At 40.5% G+C, this 18981-nt stretch overlaps 1 protein-coding gene across 2 annotated transcripts; it reads right to left on the minus strand.

The window, feature by feature from the left end:
• Positions 1 to 8378: 8378 nt before the first annotated feature.
• Positions 8379 to 16882, minus strand: LOC117447121 (cytochrome c oxidase subunit NDUFA4-like). Of its 2 annotated transcripts, none has more exons than XM_034083746.2 (4): positions 16670 to 16879; positions 13837 to 13922; positions 11910 to 11973; positions 8379 to 8615 (listed from the first exon to the last, which is right to left on the minus strand). In XM_034083746.2, the coding sequence occupies exons 1-4, from the start codon at positions 16709 to 16711 to the stop codon at positions 8559 to 8561; spliced, it is 249 nt and encodes an 82-aa protein (XP_033939637.1). In that variant the 5' UTR covers positions 16712 to 16879; the 3' UTR covers positions 8379 to 8558. The 2 variants fall into 2 exon arrangements, with proteins under 2 accessions (XP_033939637.1, XP_033939636.1); XM_034083745.2 differs by lacking the exon at positions 8379 to 8615 and adding an exon at positions 11543 to 11597 and having other exon boundaries at positions 11889 to 11973; positions 16670 to 16882.
• Between the last annotated feature and the right edge of the window lie 2099 nt (positions 16883 to 18981).

An 18981-nucleotide genomic window follows, 5' to 3' on the forward strand; every position in this document is an offset into this window, starting at 1 on the left:
CTGTAAAATAACAGTGTTTCTCTGTAAAGGAAATTAATTATATTTACTGTGAATTTAATTTCCCATTATTGTAATTAGGGTATTTAACTGTAATTTGACAGTAAGTTTTTGGAAGCACCAGCTGCCAGATTTTTACCGTTTTTTTACAGTTTTTTTTTTTACAGTGTACCCTACCTTTAAGGTTTTGGATTTTGTATTGTTTTCTTCACTTTATTAGGTTGAAGTTTGTACTGACAAGTCCAGAAACCCCAAGGATAGGGTATACTAATAATAATAATAATAATAATAATAATAATAATAATAATAATAATAATAATAATAATAATAATAATAATAATAGTAAGCCCTATTGGTGTTTTATGTTGCTCAATGTCATAACATTTTATATAAGAGTTTGTCTGTTAAAAGATTTTTAATAATGTTACCTTGTGTTAGTGAATTCTTATCTGCTCTAGTGTCCAGTCTGTTGATGTCAAGTAGATTGCTGTTCTTGGACTTATCCATGCCAGTTTCAAACATTGAGCTATTGATGGGTTCACATGTACATAAGGCATCTTATAGAACACTGCATTTAATGACATGATAATGATCAGCCAAGATTGCAGGGTTAGTATTATATTTAAGTAGTGGCAAGCGTTGGGCTCTGTAAGTAATGCATTTTTGGTGGGTGGTATATTTTGGCACGTCTGCTCATTTCCACGCTCCTGTAACACTGCCTGGCTTTACGCTGGCTTACACGTATAGGAGGATTCCTGATATTTCCCCAAGGACATTGTCATCCTTTTTAACAGCAACAAAGAAGGTTCAAATTATGTTGGACTGCAAATAAGGATGAATAAAATCAAATCCAATTGGACTTTCAAGTTAATATGAATAGCATCAGAACCAGTTGACATTAGGCCACTTCTTCCATGTGATATTTGAATATCAGTATTGGACAATTAACACTAATGGGTTCAAATTAACACTAATGGGTTAAACAATATTTAATCAGGGATTGTCTGCAGAACTCTATCTTTTTTCCATGTTTGTCAACAACGACTTCTGAGACCACTAGTGTCCCTGCTGTGGAGCACAATATTAAACAGAAGAAAATGATGCTTTCCTGAATAGTGCTGTTAATGGAAACCGCTTTGAAAAGCTACAATAATCTACAATATAATGAACATGCACGCAACCTGCAGGCAGCATCAAAATGTACCTGGGGGTGAATTGTAAGGCCCCCTTGCCATTTTCTGTTGCCTATTTTATGTAGGTGAGCCTTATCCTTTTCTTTATGGGGAATTTACATTCCTTAGAGGAAACTCAGATGAGCGATATCTTTTAGCAGCACAACTGATTGTAAACTCTGTAAAATGAATAGGTCAACAAGTAAGAAAAAAAGCAATGAAAACGTACTCTTCAGTTGTAATTGTCATAATTGTACACACTATAACTGGTACGTTTCATATTAATGTTGGTCATATATCAAAACTTTGAAACTCCCCTCTGATCTGCCCTCTGCTGTTTAAACAAATGTTTCAAGAAAAGATGATGAAATGTACTTCTCTTGCTTGCTGATCTGACGATTAATCATGTTGGTTTAATGAGGAGAGGGATAAATGACAATGTCAACAATTAGAATTGTATCAGTCTGTCTTATATATGCGTGTGACAGAGTATGTGTATTTTCATGATGCATGGTTCTACTTCTGTCCCTATAATACCTGTCATGAATACACCTCGGAGTATGATGTTAAAAAAGATCTAAATATAGCCGTAAGAGCTGACTGGATGTAATGATGTTGCAATTCAAATTAAGATATCCAAGCCACACTAATGCTCAGTAATTATCACGTAATGAAACATGAGCACTCCTCATTGGGCTGTTTTTACAATAATCCCTGTCCTCATCCGTCTACCTATACACCTGCTGTTGCTACAACTGTCACTTTGCTGTACTGTCAAAGCCAAATGCTAAGGCATACCACAAATAAATGAATGGATAAAATGAAAATAAATTGCCACATTTAACAGTGAATATACAAGAAAACACTGCATATTAATCGCCCTGCGAACCGAAATCCACATCTAAATGTGTTTTTTCGCTTTTTTCATGTTAATTCTAATAATTAGAGGCTTTCATAAAAACACAACTCAATGCAATATCATTGAGTTTTTAATATGCCAGGAAAATAACTAAAGTAGAAGGGCACTCAGAGAGCTCATACCAATGCCAAGGCCATGCCCTATCTTGCAATGTTAATGAAATTGAAAAATAAATAGTTCCGTCTTGTGATTCAGATCCGCTCTCAAATTAAATGGATTCTCCCTTGGCCTGTGCTTCACCCTTCTACCAAGTTTCATGAACATTTGGCAAATAGTTCTTACTGCTGACTAACAGACTCACCAAACTGAAAACATACCTTTTCTGTCAGAGGTTATACAAAGATAGAAAGAACTTAAATGAATGTAGTGTATCTGCTTTGGAAACTTACAAATAAATAGCAACCATTGTTACAGTCATTATTATCACCTCGTCTTTTCCAACAAGTCTAAATGGTATGAAAAAAGTATATTTAGTATTATCTTTAATTAAATATTGTAGGAACTTTAACAACCTGTTTGTGTGTGTTAATGGCATTAAGTCAGTGACATTGTGCATACAGTATGTGTCTTAAAGAGCCTATTACACCTATTTTGTACCCAGATATTCCTTTATTCCCTTAACCCTCAGTAAAAACATGTTGTCACACCTGCAGTTAACCTGTAGCAGGAAGCCAATTATTGAAAAGGTTTTTTTTGTCTCCCCCCTCTAACTTTTATGGAAACCTTATACACTCCTGAAGCAATGAGGGATTCCAGGAACAGGAATGCCAGTGCAGCAAAATTCTTTGTCCTGCTTTTCACACAGCGCAATATATTCTCACACTGGATATCACAAACATGCCACTGGCATATTTAGAATTGTATAATAGCCAGGATGCTACCTAGTACATTGTTGTATTTTTAGTGAGATGTGCTGTTTTCTATCTGCAGATTGTTTGTACAAGGGGCTCACTTGTGGTGTAGTTTAACAATGTGCATTGGTCAGCTCTCCATCACTTATCTAAATATTGAATACATTACTTCTCTACACTTATCACACAGAGAATGAAATAATCCATGAATGAATGAAGTCACCAAATGCTGGACAAACTCCCTGAAATATTCTTATGTATGAGTTTCATAATATTAATATTTAATTCCATTAAATACTTTTTTTATAACAACTACAGAATAATTTCAGTTGTTAGGCTATATCACAAACATTCCCTGTTAAACTCTATCAAAGCAAAGTGTTTTATAATTGATTGGAAAAAGTTCACAATGTATTCTCTCTAGACTAAAAAGGGTAATATAATTGTAATGCTAGACTAAACAAATATATTTTTGTTTAACTTGTTTAACCATTAACTGGATAAAGATGAGTATTATATGAATACGATGAAGATTTAGACTTCATCTGAAATAACAGGCAAAATGAACACGTACGCACACTCGCACATAGGCAAGGCAATTTTATTTATATAGCCCCTTTCAACACAAGGCAATTCAAGGTGCTTTACAAAAATTAAAGACATTCAGACAAAGGCATTTAAAAAAAAGATATTAAAAGAAAAAATACATGAATAAAAAGTACATGAATAAAAAGTACATGAATAAAAATTACATGAATAAAAAGTTACAGTGCAGTTTAAGATATGAATAGTTCACACAGATGTTCCACTTTACTGATGAACACAACGGCTCAGTTTCAATTAAAAGCAGCGACAAAAAGAAAAGTCTTCAGCCTGGATTTAAAAGTAGGTAGAGTTGCAGCGGACCTGCAGGTTTCTGGGAGTTTGTTCCAGATGTTTGGAGCATAATAACTGAACGCTGCTTCTCCATGTTTAGTTCTGACTCTGGGGACAGAAAGCTGACCAGTCCCTGAAGACCTGAGAGATCTGGATGGTTTATAATTTAGCAGGAGATCAGAAATGTATTTTGGGCCTAAACCATTCAAAGCTTTATAAACCAGCAGCAGTATTTTGAAATCGATTATTTGACACACAGGAAGCCAGTGTAAAGACTTCAGAACAGGAGTGATGTGATCCACTTTCTTAGTGTCAGTGAGGACTCGAGCAGCGGCATTCTGAATCAGCTGCAGCTTTCTAATAGATTTTTTAGTGAGACCTGTAAAGACACCATTACAGTAGTCGAGTCTACTGAAGATAAAAGCATGGACACGTTTTTCCAAATCCTGCTGTGACATTAGTCTTTTAATCCTAGATATGTTCTTTAGGTGATAATAGGCTGATTTAGTAACTGTTTTAATGTGACTGTTGAAACTCAGGTCAGTGTCCATGACTACACCTATATTTCTGGCTTTATCTGTTGTTTTGAACATTGCAGGCTGAAGCTCAGCGCTAACTTTTATACGTTCTGCCTTGGCTCCAAAAACCATTACCTCAGTTTTATCTTTGTTTAATTGGAGAAAGTTCTGACACATCCAGTCATTGATTTGTTCAATGCACTTACTCAGTGTTTTAACTGGAGAATAGTCTCCTGGTGAAATGGTTACGTAAATGTATGTGTCATCCGCATAGCTATGGTAACTTATTTAGTTGTTTTTCATTATCTGAGCCAGTGGTAGCATGTAGATGTTAAAGAGAAGAGGCCCCAAGATGGAGCCTTGAGGAATCCCACATGTCATATTTGTCAACTCAGATTTGTATTTACCTATAGAAACAAAGTTGTTTCTGTACTTTAAGCAGGATTCAAACCAATTTATAACTGTTGCCGAAGGTCACACACACACTCTTGTGATTAAGAGTGTTTATTTGTTTTCTTCTTGTACTGCAGTTAACAATGTTTCCTAAAATGTTGTTTTATGAATCTGTCATTACAATGTACCTTGTCCTCTTAGATTAGAAATACTTAGTAGGTAATTACATTACTCAAAATCCAAACTAACAACTTTATGAAAGGTGGCTCCATTTGAGGTTCTGGACGAACACTGGTTTGCTCTTGTATTTTGATGTTGCCCCTCTGGGAGAAAGCATTAACGGATTAAAGGCCTCATATCTGCTCTGGATCAGTGGATCTGCCCAGGGCCTCGCAGCGACACCACGCTGCCACCGCTGCCTCCTGTTTGCCTGCATGTCCTATTTACTTATTTATCCGTCCCTCCTCCACTCACGTCTTATCTCGCCCATTAAAATTAATCCTCATCTAAAAATATCCACTCTGCCTCGTCAGAGAGGATATAATCGAAGAGGAGACGGTCTCTATATCTCCTTCGCTCTCACTGACAAGTGCTCAACCTATATGAGAAAGTGCTCTCACCTCCACCGTCTGCAGTAGAACAACGACAATACAACCTGTGTTTGTAAAACGGAGATGCCAATCACACACTGCAATTCTTTGCTTCACACTGAGGCCTGGTGCGGATTGCAAAAAAAAAAAAATTAAAAAGAGATTCAATGTAAGAAATACAATCTCACAATTCTATATTTGATCCTAAATGGTTGATTGTTGGATAGCGAGCCTCTTTGTTGACGGCCCTGAAGTTTTGCACTGATACACAGTGAGGCAATGCTTGTCCGGTCTGGTCGAATAATACCCGCACCCCCCCTCTGTCCGTGTGTGTGTGTGTGTGTGTGTGTGTGTGTGTGTGTGTGTGTGTGTGTGTGTGTGTGTGTGTGTGTGTGTGTGTGTGTGTGTGTGTGTGTGTGTGTGTGTGTGTGTGTGTGTGTGTGTGTGTGTGTGTGTGTGTGTGTGTGTGTGTGTGTGTGTGTGTGTGTGTGTGTGTGTGTGTGTGTGTGTGTGTGTGTGTGTGTGTGTGTGTGTGTGTGACCTTGTGACCTTGTGATTATGCCCCAGTGTGATGCTTTGGCCTGGCTGATTACCTGTCAGCAGGTTTTGTGCATCTGACACAAACACACACATACACACACAAATCACCACCCAGCAATAGACAATACCCACTGGGCAGGTCACCACACTGTTGCAGGAAGCATATTGCGGTTTAAAAGGAGCAGATGCACACACACACACACACACACAAACACACACACACACACACACACACACACACACACACACACACACACACACACACACCTAAATGGGCCCATGCAGGGTCTGTAACATAGATTGTCTATTAAGGAGTGTATTAGGTGAACCCAGGGGTCTAGCATTGAGACAGTTTGTGTGCCATTAGAGAGGGATTTTATGTTGTTGTCTGGCGTCCAGTGATATTGAGTGAGGGCGGACTCACACACACACACACACACACACACACACACACACACACACACACACACACACACACACACACAGGTGCATGCAGACACAAACATACATCATTCAATTAACTCTCCAACACGGGAGAATTATGCCGACCGGGCGCATATTTGGAAGAAACTACTGAGTCTGTCATTGTTCTGCTTCATACCTTAGTGAAAATAATGTTTGCCTTTTTGAGGAGCAGTGATCAAACAGTTCAGTGATTTGTCTCCTTGGGCTGCATCTTTCTGGGACTGGAAACTGGTTCAAAAAAGCTCTATGACCCACACGAATACTCGTCTCTTATGATTGATTTCTATTTTGGTCCCTCTTCATCTGCCACTTCCTCTCAGCTTGTGTGCATGTGTGACTTACGTGTCTCTGTAATGCTGGTCCTGTGATGAGCTCAGGGATTGTTTTTTCCGTGGGACATTTTTAGCACGATATTTTTGTAATGAATTCATTGACACAGTCATCCGCCAATATTTACAATTCATGGTATGCACAATAATGTCACACTTCAATTTGTGTAGCTGTTTGGTGGCATAGTGAGCAGGGAGATTGTCATTTACCAACAATATAGGACCTGTATAGAGTGCCACAGTGACGCGTCCTAAAACCCGGAAGTAAGTTAGCATTTTACCACTTCCGGTTCCCTCGACAAAAACCAATGCAATTTCTCCATAGGATTTTGGAAAATAGCTCAAAATAAGGTCTGTGGTTGACACACATTGAAGAGACATATCACGTTTTGTTCAGCCGGATAATATCCACATGTCTACCCTACTTTTATAATTGTTGTACCATCAAAGGGAGGTGAGCCACAAAGAGGGCCAGTTGAGCCAAACATTTATGGATTTTAGATAAAGAGCTATACGTCCTTTTTTATGGATATACGATCTGAGGTAGGAAGGCTGTCAGGAAAATGCTTATTTAAATGACGAGAAGCCAGACATATAATATCACTGAAGAGATGCACTTTGAATACGGACATTCAGCTGACTATGAAAGAGTTGTCTGCATGTTTGGGGTTCAGACTCTTTTCCATCCTGTCCAGTCCAATGTTTTGAGTAAACAGACAGAACCCGTGGCCCGATCAAGCTCAAAGAATATCCCTTTCAACCCGAGACTTTATGCAACCTAAACTGTAAGAACCTGCCAGGCTTTGGCATTAGTTTTTTTATTGATCTCTCTACCAATTCTAGAAACCAGGTAATCATGTTTTGACATTTACATTGGCCGATGACACATCTTGTGCATCACCCAAGAAGTGAGAGATACTAGTAAATAAACATCTTACCTAAACTTACATTTTGTGAATCCACCCAGGATCTCAACCACCTTTTCACCATTTTGTTTTTACTTCTTAGTGTAGACATTGCATATAGACAGTGCCAGATGCTGGTTGCTGCCCCATTTTTTATTTTTTACAAGAACATGCAAGGGTTGGGCTGTTAAGCCAATATTCATAGTTGCTATTTTGCCCAAAAATACATTTTTCTGCAGACTTACATCACAAAGGGGGATCGGTAATTTGTTTAAATGACTTACTTCATTCATTAGGTTAGTTTTAGCTGACTCCAGAGTTACTCCCCCATAATGAACTGCTGTACATGTGAGCGATCTGAAACTGAATGACTGGAAGCTGGGTTAAAGAAAAAGCCCATACCCTTGCTCTTTGGGCCCTATGGATGCTGATGATCTGGGTATTCTCATGCATGGCAGTTGAAATTATTTCCCAACAAGCGACCCTAACATAAATGTAGTCATTTGATTCAGTGCCAATATAAAAGTCTGATCATTGCAGTCTTAAAAAAAGACTTTGTTATTCACATCAACTGAAAACTTGTTTTTCAGCATCACACCCTGACTTGTGACTTCTCAGCTGAGGGGTTAACACAAGAAAGAGAACTAACAGAACATATTTACACAGATATTCAACATCAATGTTACTGAAACCGAAGCTCAAGACTCATTTTCACCTTCAACATCGACCCAAAGTAAACATTTTTAAAGTTTTCTTTTTTTATAGCAGCATCTTAATATTGACATACTGTACATCCACATTAAGCATGCACTGAAGAACCAGCCTTCTGCCTTTTGTAATCTTTAATAGTTTTTGTTCACAGGGTTACAGAGGTAACATTTAGAGCTGTTGTCCTTAACATGAGGTGAAACTGAGGAAATGTTGACGAATACGCTTCACATCATTAAGGCGACAGCAGGAGGTCCTGCCAAACTTGGTGCCCCTGGAGTTGCCTGGAGGACCTTTAGAAGTCAGGGCCCTCTTTCTTCAGGTTCTTGTAGTCCGTGTTGACGGCCACAAACTGTGTGAGGCAGGAGGAATACATTTAAATCTACTTTGCTTAAATTAAATTCATCAGTGCTGTCTTTAGGAGAACATATTGGTGGAACCAAACAGGCAGGGGGGTGAAATGTGTTCCCCTCTATTATAAATATAGACTCACCCAAACACATTTATTTATTAATGATGCTTTATAGCTCATTTATTTTCTAGATTTGCTTTAGGATAACATGCGTGTCATGGATAATATATATATTGTGTGACTGCATGCATATGTTCTGCATACATCACAACTCTCCAACCATGACAAACACACATTAATGCACTGGCAGTGATTATTTTCTCCCTGTGTTTTTTTTCTTGATTGGTCTGCCATTAAAACCCTCGCTTCCCCTCTCCTCACTCCCCTTTTTTCCCACTTCCCCCTCCTCATTACGATCTTTGTTTGGACTTCAGGGGAATTTCGATGCGAGACCTTTGCCTTGCTTTCGAGAATTAAACATGCCTCGTCCTGACCTTTTGTCTGCAGCGACTTTCATTCCACTGGCAAGCCGTGCAGCCTTGAAGTGCTCAGAAAACGCACTTTTCTCAGAAAAACACATCAGCCAGGGGCCTCATTTATAACGCCGTGCGTAGGATTCACGTGGGAAGGTTGATTACATAGTAGAAATCCAAAAAATAGGTACAGAAATGTTCCGACATTTTCCGATTCATCAAACATTGCGTACCGGCGAGGAAAGTGCGTACGGCACTTCCTACGCCGGTTTCCCTTTATAAATCACATTCGACTCGAAATGCGGTGTAGCTTTTGCGGGCTTCACGTAACGCCCATATTTGCCTATAAATAGTCAAATAAACGGCCATTCATTCCTTTTGACTGACTTTAAGAAGAAGATAGCAGGAAATGACGACAGAACAGCTAAAAAAGACATCTCACACCGTGTCAGATTTTGGTTATTTTGGGGAGGTCAAGATAAATCATATTGTTTGGTGGATGCAGTTTGAACCAGAGTAGCAGCATGGAGGTCGGATCGTCACCAAAATAAATAAATAAGTGGTCCGAAAAATGTTAATGACAAAAAAAATACACAGCAGTATGTTTGTACCGGGGACAGGAGACCCCCCCTTGATGAGAAACTCTAATGCGGCTTTCACACCAGCGCTTTTCAGTTTCTAGCTCCGAGCGGGAGCTTTTCTGATTCAGCTCCGGTTTCCCTTTTCAGCTCCCGCTCTGTTCACACCGCCCACTGGCGCCCCAGAGCTGCCCCTGCTGCGTGATGACGTCACCGTTTACATCGCTGATTTGCTCCCCAACGGCACCCATTACGGCGCTCACAACAACAACAACAACTGCGTCAGGTCGATGATCGTGTTGCTTTTAATCACACGAAGCCAGAATAAATTGAATAACGACTTCTCCAACCTTATACTTTGCTCCAGAGTGCCGTGGTTCATTGTTTATTAATGTGTTTCTGCAGCATTTACCGACCGCTGCAGTGCTGGCTGCTCTTCCACGGGAGTTTATTCTCCCGTTAGCTCCCGGTTAACTCCCACTGCAGCGGCCGCTCTAAAGAATTCACTGTCCGACTCACACAAGCAGCTGATGCATATCCCCAGTTCCCCTTAGCCTAAGTGAATGTGTGTCAGTCTGAATTGACACTGTTTGGTATCACAACGCTGTTATGAAAGTTTCTCTGGTATAACACGGGTGATGTTAGCATAGCAACCGAAGCTAAACTGACTACTTGCATCCGATAGTTGCAATAATACAAAACAACACGTCTGCCTCTCTCCACAATGATCGATAACAGCGAACGGATGGTCAAAGTAAGGCACAAATAAACAGAATCACACGAAGCCTGGTTAGTGTTGCCTGACTTTATAAAGTGTGTTTATAGGCACTACTGCTTGTAGGCAGGCATAACAGTCGATCCATGTTCAGGGGAGGTGGGTTTAGTTTCCTGCACGCCTCGACGTAAGAGAGACGTAAGCGACGTCGCCTCTTAGCTCCAAAGCTCTTGCCTCTGGACCGACAATTTTTTGGAGCTGGAAATGAAGCGGATTCCGGAGCTAAGAGCCGGCGCAGCTCCGGTGTGAACTGGAAAACCCGGCGCTTTTCAGGCTCTAGCTCCGAGCCGGAGCTGAAAAGGCGCTGGTGTGAAAGGGGCATAAGAAATAATCGGGGAATCCCTCCGGAGTGGAGTCATGACGACTGGATCTGAATTATTTGTTTGTATCTTGTGGTTTGTGTCCCAGCTGTCGATCAGCTGTGCGCAGCGTCTCTGCTGCAGCCTGTGCGTCTCAACCCCCCCCCCCCCCCTCCCCGGCAGCAACTCTATATCCACCAGTTAAAGGAAATACAACTAATGTGTTGTGTTATATTAGCTGTACAATTTACCACATATGGTGTTCTTAGTTTCCATACCTCCTGTGTTTTACGAGCGACTTATCAAGTCTTGGCAAACGGCATAAAACACGATTAAACGTGATAGTATATAAAACCATGCTCGTATCTACAACCTATAGAAATGCAAAACGGCGTCAGTTTAGACGTAATTCTGTCCTCCTGCTTACCGCATCATTTATGAGAAAACATTTCATAACAACATATTCGAGGTGGTTTTAAATAACATATCCGTATTTATTTATTTCTCCAAGTTATGTTTTTGTGTGCACCGAGGAGTCTCAAACAGGCGTTTGTTAAATCATTTTAAGATTGGCTTTAATCAATTTGTGAAAATGAATTCTTCATATATGATAAATGAGAGGTAACATTTTATTTATGGTATTATTTCCACACATTTCTCTCCATTCTTCCTTCTGCCAACGGTGTCGCAGTTTCTCATCTCTCCCATTGTTGTGCTTAGTGCGTACGCATGGGTTAGAGTTTGCGTGGAGCGTATATAAATGAGGCCCCTGATCTCCTCTTCTGGGACTTGTCAGTCGGTGGTTTTTGTGCGCTATTTTAGGTCAGCGTTGATAATGTTTTGTCTGACGCTCGGTCCTGTTGTTGAAGAGGTAAGGCAAATTATTACTGACCACTAAAAGCTCCCTTAATTTGCTTTTGAAAGACACTTTGTTTTCCTTTTTGTTTTGATCACATAAGGAAACAAGAAAGCGGCCATGTTGATCTGAAATAACTTTGCCAGTAATGTGTGATCCTGATCTATTTTGGTTTGGTTTTGCAGGCTGTTTTTGATGAAAGTAAGATTTGCAGTGACTAAAGGAAACAATGGCATTCGTATCTTTAGTTTTCTGTCAAACATGATGGTGTTGAGCCAGCATTTGGTCGTACTCTGTGTGGGGGGGAAGCTACCTTGTACTGGTAGGTTGGGTCGAGGTTGTTCCAGGGCTCTGGGTTGTTCTTCTTGTCCCACAGGCTGCAAATAGGCAACGATTCAGGGAATGTAAAAAGAGAGAAAAGAGAAAAGACAGGACATGATAAGCAAGGCATACTGTACATCACGGCTATTCACTTAGTTTGGAATGGGGGCCAGTTAAATGATGGCTTGAAATATTTGCAATCTTGTTAATAGCTACAGATACAGTACTACAACAACAAAGGATTGCATATATTTTAATTAATAAAACATGACAACAACATGCTGTATTGTATTGAAACAAGATACACGTTTAACTTGTTTAACCACCAACATCAATTTAGGTGCACACAACAGTGCAAACTAAATAACAGGCTTGTGTGCACACATGGTATTGAATAACCACATCAGTTTTATAAAGTCAAATCATAAAGTGCATCAGACACCAGGTGAGCCATATTTAGAATTTCCCTCATTAACTAAATTAATTCAACGCAATTGGTCACAACAAAAATAAAGAATGACTGCATCACATTTCAGTGAATATCAACATGTTATCAATGTAAATAGTTTCTATTTTGAAATGGCATTGTTGCATTGTACATGATGGAGGCAAAAGAGCCAATGCAGAGAGACGGAAGACTATCAGAAGAGAAACAAATAAGATAATAACAAATAGGGAGCAGAAGGGCAAAAGGGGAGAGACAAAATGAAATAAAACATTATTCTGGATGTGATTATCAGATGAGGTGAACTCAGCCCAGTGACTTGACAGTGCTCCCCTTTGTATTAACCAAAGTCTGGGTTTCACTGTGACCGTCCATCTCTCCTCGCCCCCCCCCCATCTCTGGCAGCACGTAATGCCACAAATTATAAACAAAGAGACCGGGGGAATGATGGCAGAGCGGGCTTGTCCCCCCCCCCCTCTCCATTACCACAAACACTAGACAGTCTCTGAGAGCGAGGCAGCCGCAGACCTCACCACTCATCATCAGCCGGTGATGAGGTCAGGCTTTATGGCTGACCTCAGAACAAGTGGCTCTGTGTGGCCCAAAACAGGACAGGAACATCATGTGTTCACTCACTGAGTTCAGAACAGCTACGCGGATATGAAGGTTTGTACAGCCTGCTGGTGTGTTTTTTTGTTAGCCTTTAGTAACTCGAGTTACCGGACACACTGACTGAAAAGGTGTGGCTTTCTTATTATGCACACCTTTCTTCTCGCATACCAATTAAAGGACCTCCACATCCCAAACTAGTTAGCTGCAAAGGGTTAAATATTGGTATGATATCATAAATGAAATCTAACTAGGAGGTTCTGCTGTCTGAAATATGATTTGTTGGGTTTTCCCTTACCTGCGGTGTGTTGTATATGCATGTGAATGGTCTTCAAAGAGTTTCTTTCCCACACACTCCCGTGTCTCCCCCCCCCCCCTCTTCAAATGCATAGAGTGCAGCCCTTTTATTAATTATGCGACATAATGACATCACTATGTAACACTCATACTTTCATTGGCTAGAGCTCCAACACATTGTATGTGATAGTATAAGGGGCAGGACATCTCAAAGTGGTTGACCAATCACAACAGAGCCGGTCAGCTAACCAATCAGAGCAGACTGGGCTCTGGTTTCAGACAGAGGGTGAAAAGAGTTGCTGCAGCACAGGCAGTATGAAACAAATAAAGAGCTTTTTGAACATTAAAGCATGGAGACATGTCACAGTAGAGGCACAACGTACAAATATGAACCTGAAAATGAGCATCATAGGTCCACTGAACATTGGAAGGATTACACATTCTCCAATGTTTCTCATCTTTATGTAACAACGTATCCAGGTGATAATGATGGAAGATTTCTATAAAATATCACAGTGTCAAAGCAAGGTGTAAGATACTACAATGGCTACCAGATTAAACATCTTACGTGACATGAGGTCCTCTTGCCAGGCGGATCAGATAGAAGGTGGCCCCTGTGAGGCCCATACCCAGGAAGAACAATTGCGGGATTAACTGTGGAGAGGAGGAATGCATTAGAGCCCAGAGACAAATGAAGGTAAACAAACACATTCTATCAAGTGGTTGCCTGTGAAACGCACCATGAACATACACTTGTGTGAAATACACACACATACACACGGGTAGTTGTTATTCCTGTTTTTCCTCCTCCTGCCCTCCTCCATATGCATGAGGCCCAGGCCATGTGTGAGGCAGCTCACTGTCAGCCTGGGTTGAATGGGCAAGGACGGTGTGTGTATATATGTGTGTGTGTGCCAGCCTCTCCTCCTCTCAACACTATACCTGTCAGACTGAGCGACAGCATTACACACACACACACACACACACAAAATGAGAGCTAGACATGTGCATATAGACAGTCGCACACCCATGCACGTAAATGAGCTTACACAGTCTTTCTGAGAACTCAAACACACAGGAACACACACACACACACACACACACACACACACACACACACACACACACACACACACACACACAAGGATACATTTCTATTTGATGTGATGATGACATGAATTAAAATAGAAAAGCACATTGGGGGGACAGGGGGATAATGTGATATGTCATCTTAAACACCTAAAGCTTAGTTGTGTCAATCCTCTCACCATGCAGCATCTATTCATCAACATCACACTGCCTAACATTTCCTGTCTGCATTATAGTACTTTATGTATGAGGCAGGGAGAGAGTGGGGGAGAGAGTCACGCCACTGTTGAACAGCTGTTCTCAGCCCACACAGATCCAGTCAAGCTGGAGAGAGATGACAGTTTGATCAGGTTGAACTGAACGATGTCTCTACTCAGCTGCATCTAGACATCTGTCTTCTGTCTGATTGCTTGCCGCTTGCCTTGCTGTTGATTAGGACAGTGATACAACTTTGATATTCACTACCTTAAAGCTGCTGTATGGCGAGGAAGTACCTCCCTCTCCAATACTACTCAAACTACTCAGCCAGCACACAGATATGTGATAACTCAGAGCATGGACTTCCTGTCTGACACTTTGACTTTTTGGAAGTGATCAGATGCTTAAGTTAACTAACTACTAATTACTAACTAACTCACTTACCAATAGTGTTGTGGCTTATAGGTTGATGGAAATACTGCTTGAAGACAAAACACTTGAAAGCTAAATCAATCTTTTTTCTTGACTTTTTTTTTCTGTAAACATTTTTGCAATATAAAATAATCATTCTTACCCATCACATTTTGGCAGAGGCTAAATGCATGTCTAATAACCCAAACTTTTGCATTTGGAATTATGTAACAAAGTTGCCTCACATGATTTGAATAATAATTGATGAGCATAATAGTATTTATTTGCCTTAACTCATTGATTAACGGACTATTTACTGTACAGTTTGTCAGCAGCAGTCCTCTTCCTTACCCTGCATGTGTTTCATGTTTGCTGAATCCTTCTACAAGTCTGTTCACTGTGAACTTCACAACATCTCTCCAAACTAATCCCTAGAAGTTAAAGTAAATGTTTTCACTGAAAACACACACGAACACACATGCGTAAATATACATACACACACACATATATCCGCTGAATACAGACATTCTCGGTCATTGAAGTAAACAGAAACTCACAGACGCACAAACAAACAGAAGCAGGTCACACACACACACACACACACACACACACACACACACACACACACACACACACACACATACACACGTATACAAAGCGCATAATCAAGATAGGCCTGTGTGTTGGGAGCTGTCCACTCCCCAGTGCTGATATCTTCATATCGTGCCACACAGTGAGTGTTGCAGGTTTTACCATCCAGCCTGACCGATATACGATGTGTTTTATACTCGCCGGGGTTCAATACTCTTGCTGTCCTTATTACTTTTCTGGTGCACTGCCAAGCCAACCCCGTCAATCCATGAATTTGGGTCACCCTCAGCATAGTTATGAGGCAACAGAAAATAAATCAAGCACAGCCTCTGTGTCTTTCTTTTTCTTTCTTCCTACATATTATCATGATATCAATAAAGCAAATTGACATGCCACTGATACTTAGTATTTATGTGCAGTCACAGCACTTGTTTTAATGACTAAGATGATCAAAATAATTTTGAAACAAAAATGATCAAAGGTCTTTGATTTTGGAGCATTCAGCTGCATTTCAAAATCTACTTTAGGTTATGAATGTATTCATATTTATCTAGACTTTTCATTGTCAATGGAATATTAGTAAATGGTATTTAAACGCTCATCACAAGTCCCCAGAGCACAAGAAGACATTTTGTAATTGGTCGTTTTGTCAGACCAACGGCCCAAAACATAAAGACAGCCCAAACCATTAAAAATATATAATTTCTCATCAAATACTGACATTTTTTAGATTAAAATGGTCAAATATCTATAATTTTTGTTTGAAAATGATCTCGAAAGAGTTGGTTTATGTTGGACAGATGGTTGGTTCACATGAAATAAATAGTTTCTTTCAGGTATAGTAATATTAAAAGTCAAAGTAAAAGGAAAATTGCTTTTTGTATCCATATACAGTATGCATATACAGTATTATGAACAAATAGACATGTGGTTCTGTAAAAGCATGCACCTTTCAGTGAATTCAAAAATAAAAATGTGAAAGACCAATACCCAAGGTCTCAAAAAAGCGATATACAATCATTATATAACAAATAAAGAAGTCTCGTGTATACTGAACTCTGTGGAATAAAAAAGAACCACAAAGCTCTTTAAATGTACATGACGCTACCTACCCCTGGATATCTCCTCGCTTGTTCAACCATGGTCTTGATCATGTTTATTATTCTTCCAAAAGACGGATCAAATAAATCCACCAAATAAAAACCACACTGAATGAAAGAAAAACTGACGGCTCATCTGACAAATGTCCCTGTGTGAATGAAACTCTGCGTGCAGTTTGTAGACAAAGCTGTTTGTTAGCTGAAGTATGAAGCATTGGCCAGGGCAGGGAAACTTGTTGCCAACCCCCTCAGCTCTGTCCCTCACCCTCCCTCCCTTTTGGGGAAAGAGAGGGTCAGAGGGGAGAGGGAGAAGGGGGGAGAGACAGTCCTAATCCTCATAAACACATCTGTTGAGGACACTGTATGTTTCCGCTAAGGTTTATTGGATACACAGTGTACTAAATGATTTGTTATACAACAACAAACTGACACAACAGATACAAACTGATATTTTCAAAAAGATGTGTCCAGGAGGTGCAGCGGCCGTGCAGCGGCCGTGCAGCGGCCGTGCAGCGGCCGTGCAGCGGCCGTGCAGCCTGCTCCTGTATTGGTTCATATTTAGACTGCAAACGCAGGCTGCCACCATTGTGTTGTTGGTTCATTTTATATTCCCACACGTTATATGAACAGCCATCTCTCTAAAACAGTGAAATTGCTCCCCAGACGCAGATACACCTGGCTATATTTGCAGAGCATCTTGTTCAATGTAAGGAGTAGGAAATAATTGCAGTGTCCAACATGTCCCTGGGGTTGGGACCTTTGTACCTGCCATGATGACGGCAATTGATTAGTGATGCAGCGCCTGCAGACCTTTCAGGTTCCTTAACAGCACTTTGCAACCTAATGTAATTAACACCAAAAGGCCACGCTATGCAAAATGCACAGGTCATTACTATTTTCTTACTTAAGGTGCCTAATGTGTGCTCACCATTCATCATACTTAAATGGAAGGAAATTGCGTTCTCTGGTGTCACGGCTCTAGGGATGTTTGTCTGTCAGTCAATTGATCCACCAGTTCCGTCTGAGCAACTGACCTTTGATCTGAAATGACTGTAAATCCCCAGAACACTATTGGAAAGATGAGTAAAACTTCTGTTTAAAAAGTGATCCAATATTTGGGAGTGATTTATGCCGTGGGGCCTCCATCCTGCATCCTTGGGAGCCACCATAAGTTGTTTCACCTGACGTTTGCCAGTGGAAAGAATACTATTTCGGTATCCCTTATGACAAAAGTAATGGGTGCCATTTTTCACCCAGCAAGGATAGAGAGATTGATGAAGGTTGATGGGGAAGGAAAGGTGTTCAACAAAAGAGGATGGGTGAGGTGGGGCGTGGAGGGTGAGATGCATTAAGACGAAAGAGGAGCGAGAAAAAGTCAATACATGCTCCCCCTCCCTCATCAGTCTACTCCATTGTTCCCCATAACAGATTGCAGGCTGCGTGTTTGAAAGAAGAAGCAGAGAGCAATATCCAGATCTGTTTCCCACTGAGAGGGAGAGTGGCTGTAATGAGATTTCCTCTAGAGGAATTGAAACAGTAGGCTGGCCCTGCCTCCACAATATCCATACACTTACAAACACATTGAAAACAATTAACATGTGACTTGTGCTCTTTCTTTGTTGCACACTTAAAGCAGCTGCAATCAATATTTCTTATGATATATTTAGTATATTTTCTTTCATTATTTACCTTTGGTTCAAACAACTTTCCAAATCACTGCTTTGTAGCTGGGTTATTTAACGTGGCACTCATCAATATGTTCATATTAACAATTGATCAATGTGTAATGTTAAATAGGGTATTGATAAAGTCATCATGAATTATCTCCGGACTTTAAGTTCCCTCAACTTTAGGAAGCATTTGAGCTTCTTCCTGCTCATTGTGTGGTTTTGTGTTGTCTGTTTCCCCACACCTTCACTCTCCCTCTTGAATGTCTTTTCTTAGCAATGTTGGTGGTTCAAAAAAACTGAGAGCTGTTGGGGAATATTTTCCAAGGCCCATAACTTTGACCCAGTTTATCAGTTCAAATTGTCCTGACTGAGCACACGCACCTCGTAACCTTGGCTGCTGTGCTCTCAGTGTTCTGTCTCCCTGTTCCTGCCTGTTGACGTCAGCTGATAGAGGTGTTATGATTTTATCTTGTTATGCAGCATGTTGATGATGCTCTCTGAACTAGCTAAATACACGGGTCTGGGGTAGAGTTCTTCAGAATTGACGTGGCAACTCTCCCGTGCAGTCAGATCGTGGCTGCTGTGACTTGTGATGTGAATTCTCCGGCCGAAGCTCCAAATAAACCATCAGTGTTTGACATCAAAGCTGCTGCT

The sequence above is a fragment of the Pseudochaenichthys georgianus genome, chromosome 5 (genome assembly GCF_902827115.2).
Source record: "Pseudochaenichthys georgianus chromosome 5, fPseGeo1.2, whole genome shotgun sequence".
NCBI classification, from domain to species: domain Eukaryota; kingdom Metazoa; phylum Chordata; class Actinopteri; order Perciformes; family Channichthyidae; genus Pseudochaenichthys; species Pseudochaenichthys georgianus.

Bases quoted from the DNA above. Each gene is read 5' to 3' on its own strand.
- LOC117447121 (XM_034083745.2), bottom strand. From the start codon at position 16,711: ATGATCAAGACCATGGTTGAACAAGCGAGGAGATATCCAGGG. The intron at 11,974-13,836 runs GTAAGATGTTTA...GCCTATTTGCAG, and splicing joins GCAAGAGGACCTCATGTCAC to CCTGTGGGACAAGAAGAACA. The intron at 11,598-11,888 runs GTACGACCAAAT...CTTCAACAACAG, and splicing joins TAGCTTCCCCCCCACACAGA to GACCGAGCGTCAGACAAAAC.